This window comes from Chiloscyllium plagiosum, chromosome 3, assembly GCF_004010195.1.
Source record: "Chiloscyllium plagiosum isolate BGI_BamShark_2017 chromosome 3, ASM401019v2, whole genome shotgun sequence".
Classification (NCBI taxonomy): Eukaryota; Metazoa; Chordata; class Chondrichthyes; order Orectolobiformes; family Hemiscylliidae; genus Chiloscyllium; species Chiloscyllium plagiosum.
In genome coordinates this window covers 133,434,553-133,446,471 of record NC_057712.1, presented here as the reverse complement: position 1 = coordinate 133,446,471, position 11,919 = coordinate 133,434,553, and the positions used below count along the sequence as shown (strand labels likewise).

Sequence of the window (11,919 nt, the reverse complement as noted above, 5' to 3'; positions counted from 1 at the left end):
GCCGCGTGTTGAATTCATCAATCCGGGAGCGTAGGGGAATGAAGGTGGGCCCTCTGCTGAGGACTGATCTTTCATCCTCAGAGAGGGGTAGGTCTGGAGGGATGGTGAAAACACGGCAGGGCTGGGAGCTAGGACCTGGTGTGGGGCTGGAGCTGGGTGTGGGGGCGGGGTTAGACCTGGGGGCGTTAGGTTAGGCAAGTTGGCAAATTTAGGAAGAATAATGTGGTAAAATGTGAAGTAAGCAGTTTGACAGGAAAAATAGAACAGCTGAATATTATTTAAATGGAGAAACACCGCAGAAACCCACCTAGAAAGCCACCGCAGAAATGTCTCCTTTTATGAGGATTTGGGAATCCTCATCCTTGAAAAGATAACATCCACAAGAATTAGAAGATAGTAAGCCTTACATCAGTGATTGGGATATTATTGCATAAAATTCTTATGGACAAGATTTACTTGCATTTGGAAAAATATAGATGTATAAGCAATAGGCAGCATTGCTTTGTATGGAGGAGGTCTTATCTCACAAACTTTATTGAATTTTTTGAGGAAGTGACAAAGATGGTTGATGAGAGCAGAGTGATAGAATGTTAATGAGGCATCACATGCCCCAGAAGAACACACAGTGTCATCATCTATACAAGCTGGAGCTCCAACTTTGGAACCACATGAACAGAGGACAATATGACTAGCATATTTAGGAAGGTGGCACCTTGCATCTTAGGGGTGAGCAGAGAGATAAGGACTGGTTACGTTTTAGGTTGTCTGAGAGAACCAGGCAGGTAGTACAGGAGTTCCCTGAAAAGAATTTGCTAACAAGTCTGTTTTCAGCTTTGAAGGCAGTGAGGACAAATGTCTCCTTTTATGATGTCTCCTGAGGTACTATGCATATTTTTCCACTTTCCAGTCTAGCTTATAGTCCAAAAAGAAAAATATATGTTCCCACACCATATTCTACCTCAGCACAGCACAGACCCACCAGGTCACAGTGTTTTAGTCAGGACAAATTTTCTCTGTTGCCCCAGGAGTCTTCAACATTGTCTCCAAGTCCATTGAGATCTCAAAACATCAGGTCAAAAATTAGCAAAGGAACACCCTGCTCATTACCATATACCACACCCGTCATGTGAGGAATTGGTACTCACCCATGTTGAACATCAATATTAGGGTACTCTAAGGGCGATAAGGGTGCAGAATATATTTGAGGTGGGGGATGTCAGTGTCTAAAACAACATTATTGGCCAAGCTGGCCGAGTCCCAAAGAACATTGCTGCCATACTGGGTCTATGGTAGGTATTGAGGGAACCAAAAAGGAAAAATGTTCTCAACCTCATCCTTACCAATCGATACATAGCAGATGCATCTATTCATAATAGAATCTATAGGAATGACCACTGCAAAGTCAATATAGAGACAAAGTCTTGCCATCATATTTGAGACTGTCTCCATCATGTTATGTAGCACTACCATCATATATTGGAGAGATTTTGGACAGCTATGACAATTCAAGACTACATTCATGAGGATCATTATGATCAACAGCAGCAGAATTGTATTGAATTGCAATCTGTAACTTTATGTCTTCCATGTCACCCATATTACCATTACTAAGCCAGGGATCAACTACTGGTTTAATGAAGAATGCAGATATAGCAGTAGGTGCCCTATAAATGCAAGGTGTCAACCTGCTGAAACTACAGCACAGGTCTACTTGCATTTCAAACTCTGGATGCATTATGTGACAAACAAAGCTAACTGATTGTACAACCAATAACTGGATCAAATCTCTGCAGTCCTGACACATTTGGTCATGAATGATGATGACCAGTTAAACAGCTGATAGGCAGAGGAGAATCTCCAAACATCCCCAGCCTCAATAACGGGAACCTAGCTCATCTGTGCAACAGGCAAGGTTGAAACATTTGCAAGAAACTTCAGCCAGAAGTACCAATTTTACAATCTCTCATGGCCTTCACCTGAAATACCTAATGCTGGGTGGAGGATGAACTGTGAGGAGGATGCAGAAATGCTTCAGTGTGATTTGGACAAGCTGCGTGAAAATTAAGTACCACTTTGGCAGCAAAAATAGGAAGGCAGATCATTATCTGAAAGACAATTGATCAAAAATATGTGAAGTGCAACAAGACCTGGGGTCCTTGTTTACCAAGTGCCGAAGGTAAGCATATTGTGCAGTAGGCAGTGGAGAAGGAAAGTAGTATGTTGACTTTTATAGTGAGAGGATTTGAGTACAGAAGCAGAGATATCTTGCTGCAGTTATATAGGATTTTGGTGAGACCTCAGTTTAGGAGTAATTAGGAATAATTTCTTCAACCAAAAGTGATGAGCCTGTGAATTCTCTACCACATAAAGTGGTTGACCCCAAAACATTGAATGTTTTCAAGAAGGAGGTGGATGTAATTCTTTGAGCTAAAGAGATCAAAAGATATGGATCGAAAGCAGAAGAAGGTACTGAGTTGGATAATCAGCAGTGGTCATATTGAATAACAGAGCAAGCTTGACAGGCTGAATGGCTGATTTTTGTTTCCGTTTTCTATATTTCTGTGTACCCATCATCATGTGTACTAACTTTAAGCCAATTTTATTCACTCCCTACGCTGTATACATTAGATGTTACAAAAGCAATAGGCCCTGATTATACTCTGCCAATTGTACTGAAGACTTCTGCTCCAGAACTTGTTATGCCCCAAGCCAAACTGTTTCAGTTCAGCTACAATACTGGCATCTGTCAGACAATGTGGAAACTTTCCTAGCTATGCCCTGTATACAAAACAAAGGACAATGCCAAGCACAGCCTATTATCCTGCCATTAGAGTCTACTCTCATTCATCAGCTCAGTGAGGGAAGGTGTCATTGACTGTGTTATCAAGTGCCACTTACTCAACAATAATCTGCTCACTGACACTCAATTTGGATTTCATTCCCCTCAGCTGCTCATTTCATTGAAACCTTGGTCCCTACATGGTCAAAAGGGCTGTACTCCACGATATGGTGAAAGTGACTGTGCTTGACAGCAATCCACATCTGACCACATGTGGCATTAAGGAACCCCTGCTAAACTGAAGTCAATGGGAATCATGGAAACATACTATGTTCATCATAGAACATAGAACAGTATAGCACAACAGAGACCCTTCGGCCCTCGATGTTGTGCCAGTCTTTTATTCTACTCTAAGACCAGACTAACCGACATACCCTTCATTGTACTAACTTTCATGTGCTGATCCAAGAGTCGCTTAAAAGTCCCTAATATATCTGACTCTACTACCACTGCTGGAAATGCATTTCACCCAACCACCACTCTCTGAGTAAAGAACCTATCTCTGACATCTCCCCTAAATCTTCCTCCAGTTACCTTAAAATTTTGCCCCCTCGTGATACTATTTCCGCCATGGGAAGAAGTCTCTGGGTATCCACTTTATCTTTGCATCTCAACATCTTGTTCACCTCTATCAAGTCATCTCTCATCCTTCTTTGCTCCAATGAGAAAAGCCCTAGTTCCCTCAACCTGTTTATAAGACATGCCCTCCAGTCCAGGCAGCATCCTGATAAATCTCCTCTGCACCCTCTCTAAAGCTTCCACATATTTCCGTAATTAGGTGACCATCCTTAAAGAATTCAATAAAGTTTGTGAAACATGACCCACCTCTCACAAAGCCATGCTGACTATCTCTAAGCAAACTATGTTTTTCCAAGTAATCATAAATGCTATCTCTCAGAATCCTCTCCAATACTTTGATCACCACTAACATAAGACTGACTGTAATTCCCAGGGTTTTCCCTATTGCTTTTCTTGAACAAGGGATAACAATTGCCATGTTCCAATCATCTGGCACCACTCCAGTGGATAGTGAAAACGCAAAGGTCATCGCCAAAGGTACACCAATCTCTTCCCTCACTTCCTGTAGTAACCAAGGATATATTCCATCTGGCCCAGGGGCTTTATCTATCCTTATGTTTTTCAAAATTTTCAGGACTTCAACCTGTTCTAGCATATCAGTCTGTTTCATGCTGTCCTCAGAAATGTCAAGGGTCCTTGTTAGTAGTGAATACTGAAACAAAGTACTCATTAAGGATTTTCCCTACTTCCTTCAACTTCAGGCACAAGTTCCCTTCACTATTCCTGATCAGCCTTACCCTCATTCTGGCCATATTCTTGTTCCTCACAGAAGTGTAGAATGTCTTAGGGTTTTCCTTAATCCTATCTGCTAAAACTTTTTCACGGCCCCCCTCTAACTCACCTAAGTCCATTCTTTGGTTCCTTCCTGGCTATCTTGTAATCCTCTGTAGACCTGTCTGATCCTTGCCTCCTCAACCTTAAGTAAGCTTCCTTCTTCTTCTTGACTAGATGTTCCATATCCCTTATCACCCAATGTTCTTTCAACCTACCATCCCTCCCTTGCCTCAGTGGGACAAACCTGTCCAGCACTATCAGCAGTGCTTCCTCAACAATCGACATATTTCTGTTGTGCATTTCCCTGAGAACATCTGTTCCCAACTTAGGTGCTCCAGTTCCTGCCTAATATCATTGTAATTCCCCCTCCCCCAATTAAATATCTTCCCATACTGTCCACATTAAAATAGATACACTTTAACCCATCGCATTGACCACACCTCTGCCCTATCAAGTGCCTATCCCTCCTCACAGACTCTCTGCACACTGTATCTGGCTGTTCACTGCCCACTCCATCGTCTGATCCATTGCTCTGGTTCCCATCTCCCTGGTAACCTAGTTTAAACCCTCCTGAAGGACTCCAGCAAAACCTCCTGCCCAGGATATTGGCGCTTCTCTAATTCAGGTGCAACCTGTTTCTCTTGTACAGGTGCCACCTTGCCCAGAAGGTATCCTATTGATCCACATATCTGAAGCCCTCCCTCCTACATCAACCCTGCAGCCACATGTTCATCTGCACTCGCTCTCTATCCCTAGCCTCACAAGCACTTGGTGCTGACAGTAATCCTGAGATTACTAAACACTTGTCCTGTCTTCTAGCTTCCAATCTAACTCTCTATGTTCTCTCTTCAAGTCATTTAACACAAGGGAAAATGATTGTTTTTTTTGGAGGTCAGTTATCTCAGCCCCAGAGCATCACTGTCCTGAGTTCCTCATAGTAGTGTCCTAGGCCCAAGTATCTTCAACTACTTCATAGATAACTCGACTCCTGATAATAAAGTCAGAAGTAAGGATGTTTGGTGATGAATTGTACCATTCTCATGTACAACTATCCTCAGAGACTTAAGACATCCATGCCAATATGCATAGCAAGACCTGGGCAACATTCAGGTTTGGGTAGCTAAGTATATGATGATGATGTTTTTTGACAAGGTTAAAACATAAAACATAGAACAGTGGCCCTTGATGTCGACTTTGTATCCTATTCTAAAATCAAATTGACTTGCATAACTTTAATTTTCTTATCATAAAACAATGGTTATTCAGTCCTTTTTTTAATCAAGAGGGGTCATAAATGCAAACGTTCTGGTATGTGTTTGTATGGGTTTTAGGACCAATTTGATGATAGCTAACAGATACTACCTCAGGGAAAAGACTTTCAAGTTAAAAAAACACTCGTGCAATAGAACATAGAACATAGAAGAATACAGCGCAGTACAGGCCCTTTGGCCCTCGATGTTGCGCCGATCCAAGCCCACCTAACCTACACTAGCCCACTATCCTCCATATGCCTATCCAATGCCCGCTTAAATGCCCATAATGAGGGAGAGTCCACCACCGCCACGGGCAGGGCATTCCATGAACTCACGACACGCTGAGTAAAGAACCTACCCCTAACATCTATCCTATACCTATGCAACATGACCTCAGTACTCCGGAACTCAATTCCTCTACCAATAAAAGCTAGTACGCCATATGCCTTCTTCACCGCACTATTTACCTGGGTGGCAACTTTCAAAGATCTGTGTACAATGAAAGGGGTGTGTCCAGTTCTTCCAGCTCACCTTCTTTGTTTTTGTTTTAGCAGTCTTGCTGTTTTGCAGCTACTGGTTGAATTGAATTGAATTTACTGTCACGTGTATCGAGGCACAGTGAAAAGCTTTGTCTTGCAAGCAATATGGGCAGATCACATAGTTAAATCGCATAGATAAGTAAATAATAGGTAAACAGCAGCAAAAACCAAAACACAGGTACAGGGGAATGTTTTTGCTGGGTACACAGACATGCTGCTGGAAGCAAAGAAGCAGCTCCATGCTGATACTCTCTCTTCTCTGACATCTCTCCTGTAAGAATCTATGTTTGAATTTACCTTTTTTGCCAAGGAGGAGTTTATGGTGATGTTACAAGTATGTGGAACAGCTTTATTAAGTTGCAATAGATTTGATTGGGTTTTCAGATGAGATATGCTATTCTATATTCTGTCCTCTTTTGTTCATGTATAAATAAATGCTGTTTTATTTAAAACCAAGTGATTGGGTGAGCTGCATTACTCCTGATATAGACACTCTTCACCTGCTTAAAACAACTAGAAAAGTTAGATTAGATTAGATTACTTACAGTGTGGAAACAGACCCTTCGGCTCAACAAGTCCACACCGACCTGCCGAAGCGCAACCCACCCAGACCCATTCCCATATATTTACCCCTTCACCTAACACTATGGGCAATTTAGCATGGCCAATTCACCTAACCTGCACATTTTTGGGTTGTGGGAGGAAACCGGAGCACCCGGAGGAAACCCACGCAGACACGCGGAGAAGGTGCAAACTCCACACAGAAAGTCGCCTGAGGCGGGAATTGAACCTGGGTCTCTGGCGCTGTGAGGCAGCAGTGCTAACCACTGGGTCTGGGCTATCTTCTTGAAATTTTTTGGGGGGTCTGGCTTGTCCCTAATATGTAGAAATTAATATTTATGCCATCCAAGTGCCAAATGATGTCTATCTTCAACAACAGAGAATGAAACTATCTCTCCTTGGCACTCAAAGTGTCACTATCCAGGACAAAGCAAACTGCTGATTCGCACCCCATCCATAAATAGCTCTGTAGAGATATCTGTCTTTTTAAAATTCAGTCATGGATGTGCGCATCGTTGGATGACCACCATTTATGGTTCATCCCTATTTATCCTTGGTAATGTGGTGATGAGCTGCCTTCTTGAATCACTGCAGTTCACACCTTGTAGTTTGGATCACATTGCCCTTTGGTAAGCAATTCAAGGATTTTGACCAGCAACAGTGAAGTAACAGCAACACTCATCAAGTCAGGATGGTGAGTGGCATGGGGGGCTGGAGGGTGGGGGGGAGGATCTTGCAATAGGTGGTGTTCCCATGTATCTACTGCACTTGTTCTTCTACATGGAAATGGCAGTGGGTTTGCAGCCAATCTATGGTAGCTCCACACCGGAGGTGTTTATTAAATTCCATTTAATGTTAAAATTGAAGGAGTGTAGTTTTGAATGGATGATTTAATTTCCTATTACTTATTAGACTTCTGGAATTATTTTTTCCATGCAGGTATAATGCTTACTATAAAAAAGATATTCAACTCTGGGTCCACAATCTGACAGTATGCACAACTATAATAGAACAGTGGCTCTTAGTACAAAATCTGTGGATTTATCTGGAGGCTGTCTTTGTTGGAGGGGATATTGCTAAACAACTGCCGCAGGTAATATAGAAAACTAATTTAGATGTTCCAAAAATGAATATCACCATGTTTTGTGTTTATTGGTCTTGTTTTAATATTAGAAACTTCAATTAGAAAGTAATATGTTCCTGGGTTTTGGAGCTTGAGCAGCAGCTTATGTCACTTGGCATATCTCTGAAATTGAGATTTGCATGCATACGATGTTGATTGATTTGGATCTTCCACAGCTTAAGAGTATGGAGAGATACAGAGAATGAATGACCATTAAGCATTCAAGAAGGAACAGGGAAAAATACTGGAGTCTCCTGACTCCATGTCACTCTTCAACCAGTATTCAGTTCTAATTTACAAAGGGAGTGATGATTCATCTAAGGATTTCAGATGGAATCAAATCAATGGCATAGCAATACAGTCAAGCTGAATGAATGCTAGAAGAGAAAGAGATATGATAACATTACCAAAAAAAACACATTGTCTTGGAAATTTTTGTTTTGCGCTAACTAGGACAATTCACAAGAATACTAATTCAAAGGGAAAATAACATTTATACTGCACAAGAGAGGAATGCTGATTTGTTGGCAAATGGACTATGCTTGGTAGAGACTTTGCCATAAAAATGCAACAATTAATGGTGAATGACAGCTAACGTTTTGGTTTTGTTTATTTTTTTTATAGATATTTTTATTGAAAAAGAAGATTTTTAAATTTTTTTACAAAATTACAAAAATAATACAAATTAGTATATTCCACTTTATAATATAATAACAACACCAATATGACATTTTAAAATGAACTAACTACTAATCTATTCTACAAACAACCAAAACATAAAATAGGGTATCACACATTACTAACAATAAACAAATAGGTAAATAAATAACTAAATACATACTCAAAATAGATTTATATCAAGTCATAACAAAACCTGTATTTATATGGGATTCCTCCTCCTGGGGGCCCCCATACCAGCCAGAACCATTACCATGGCTAAACAAAGGCCCTGGACATTATGGCCGAAATATCTGTGTCAGTATAGTTCAAGAAGGGCTGCCATGTTCTATAAAATAATTCCATTTTTTGGTGCACCATATTCGGAAGGAAGTCAAGGGGAATATATTCCATGACTATCCTGTACCAGTTTGAAAGTCCTGGGGGACCTTCGGATACCCAATTCACTAAAATATTTTTCCTCACACAAATGGAAAGGATAGTGAATAATTTCCTCCAGTATACAACCAAAGATGGGAAATTTGGGGAGCCCAAGAGGAGGGACACCGGGTCCAATCCAATCTCCACAGCCAAAGTCTTTGTCAAGGCTACTCTGTCCCATTACCTGTGGATCTTATGGCATGTCCACAGACAATGTGTAAGAGTACCAACTTCAATTTTACATTTAGGACACATCAAAGATGCTCCTGTCTTGAACTTTGCAAGTCGTTCAGGTGCCATGTGAACCCTGTGAAATATCTTCAATTGAGTAGCTTGAGTTCTGTTACAGATAGACATCTTCCTGGCATTTTCCCAGACGTTCTCCCACATTTCTATGGAAATTTCCAACCCTAATTCTTGACTCCAGGTTTTATATAACCATTCCATGGCCTTCGATACCTTTTGCATAGTAGGTGATAGAGAGTACTGACCGAGGGCGGACCCATCAGCTGAGGCACTCTCCTTTCCCTATCCGATTTATAAGGATTGTATATCAGTGTGGTCTTCTTTCGTATAAAGTCTTGTATTTGAAAATACCGAAAGAGATCCCTGCTGGGCAGTCCAAACTTCTGGCAGAGTTGCTCAAAGGACATTATGATCTCCCTATCGAACAGATCTCCGAAACAGATCTGGATTCCCAGATTTTGAATATAGCATCGGTCAGGCCTGGCTGGAGCCCTAATATTTCCACTATAGGGGTATAAGGGGAGGTTTTTTGTAGTTTACCCTCATCTTGTCACATTGTCCTCCAGACTTTGATTGTATTTAATACAATAGGATTTTTACAATAATCCGTAATAACTCTCACCTTGTCCATAAATAGTAAATTGATAAGGGGACATTTTGATTGGGTGGTCTCAATATCTAACCAGATTGATTGTGGGTCACAAGAGATCCAATCAGCTACATAAGATAATTTGGAGCTCAATTGGTACCTCCTGAAATCCGGAAAGTGCAGCCCTCCCCTTACTTGTGGAAGCTGCAGCTTTTCTAATTTGATAAGGGGCCGTTTATGACTCCAAATAAAGGAGCAAGCCAACCATAAAGCTTACGCAGTGCCTGTCTCGGCTGCATCAAGGGGAGCTTTCTCGGGTGTCATAAAAGACGAGGTAAAATATTCATCTTAACTAATGCTACTCTGCCTAACCAAGATATTGGGGGATCTTCCCAGCGTTGAAGGTCCTGTCTTATTTCCCCTAATAAGTGTGTATAATTGGCTTTATATAGCTGGATTAGAGTGGTGCCGGAAAAGCACAACAGTTCAGGCAGCATCCGAGGAGCAGGACCAAATGCCGGAGTAATGAAAATGCCTAAGTACAGAAAACCTTCTAGTGAGCACCGAAAGGGAAAACCGGATCCGTCCGGAAAATTGGATATACCAGCAATGCCTCTCAATGCCATGGCCTCCGATTTCACAAAATTGATTTTGTAGCCTGAGAACATACCAAACAAATTGACCACTTGAAGTAGGCGGACACAGATGTCAAAGGATCGCTCAAGAAAAGGAGGATATCATCCGCATAGAGGGTGATTTTGTGCTTGCCCGATCAGAGCCTCCAGAGCCGTTATGTTAGGGTCAGTTTGTATAGCTTCTGCTAGTGGCTCAGTCCCTTGCGTAAATAGGTAAAAACAAGGACTGCAGATGCTGGAAACCAGATTCTAGATTAGAGTGGTGCTGGAAAAGCACAGCAGATCAGGCAGCATCCAAGGAGCAGGAAAATCGATGTTTCGGGCAAAAGCCCTTCATCAGGAATATTCACTATTGTAAATAATAATGGTGAGAGAGGACATCCCTGATGATAGCCTCCGCCGACTCTAATGCCATCCGCACTTAAGCTGTTGGTGATCACCACTGCTTTGGGATCATTATATAATACTGAAACCCATTTAGCAAAGACCTCTCCAACGCCGAACCATTCCAGCATATAGAAAAGATATTTTTAGATTAGATTCCCTACACTGTGGCAACAGGCCCTTCAGCCCAACCAGTCCACACCAATCCTCGAAAGAGTAACCCAACCAGACCCACTTCCCTCTGACTAATGCACCTAACACTATGGGCAATTTAACATGGCCAACTCACCTGACCTGCACATCTTTGGACTGTGGGAGGAAATCAGAGCACCCAGAGGAAACCCACGCGGACACAAGGAGAAAGTGCAGACTCCACACAGACAGTTGCCCAAGGCTAGAATTGAACCTAGGACCCTGCTGCTGTGAGGTAGCAGTGCTAACCACTGAGCCTCCGTGCCACCCTGCTGGCAGGCTTTCACCATATTTAAGATTCTTCTAGTGTTATTAGCTGATCCGCGACCCATTATAAACCTCGTCTGGTCCTCTTTTATAATGAATGGTAAGATCCTCTCTAGTCTTAATGCTAACATTTTTGAGAGAATTTTAAAATCCACTTTTAACAAGCATATGGGTCTATATGAGGAGCAGTCTTCTGGGGTCTTTCCCTTCTTAAGAATGAGAGAATATTTACTTCTCTCAACAAAGGCGGGAGGCAGCCCTGACTATATGAATGGTTATACATATTTATATGTGAGCCGGCCAGGCCCCTATAAATTCTTTATAAAACTCAGTCTGGAATTGATCTGGTCCAGGTGCTTTGCCACTCTGAAACTGCCTCACTGCTTCCTGTACTTCCTGGGTTGTCAGGGGGACATTCAAGAACGACACCTGCTCCGAGTTTAGGCCCAGGAGGGCCAGATTTTTAAAGAAAGACTCCATCTTCCTCGTTCTGTCCTCACAGTCCTGCGACTTATACAATTCAAAATAGTACTTCCTGAAGGCTGCATTGATCTTTTTACGATTATCAGTCAGGGTACCAGTACCCATAGAGTCATACAGATGGACAACATGGAAATAGACCCTTCAGTCCAACCCGTCCATGCCGACCAGATATCCCAACCCAATCTAGTCCCACCTGCCAGCACCCGGCCCATATCTCTCCAAACCCTTCCTATTCATATACCCATCCAAATGCCTCTTAAATGTTGCAATTGTACCAGCCTCCACTTCCTCTGGCAGCTCATTCCATACACGTCCCACCCTCTGCGTGAAAAAGTTGCCCCTTAGGTCTCTTTTATA

General features: G+C 42.0%; 1 protein-coding gene across 1 annotated transcript in view; it reads left to right on the top strand.

The window, feature by feature from the left end:
• LOC122540182 (dynein axonemal heavy chain 8-like) overlaps positions 1-11,919 on the top strand; it is a 1,320,893-nt gene that overhangs the window by 724,678 nt on the left and 584,296 nt on the right. The window contains exon 37 of the mRNA XM_043675532.1: positions 7,485-7,638. Coding sequence (XP_043531467.1) covers positions 7,485-7,638 — 154 coding nt within the window. The remainder of the gene's footprint in view (positions 1-7,484; positions 7,639-11,919) is intronic.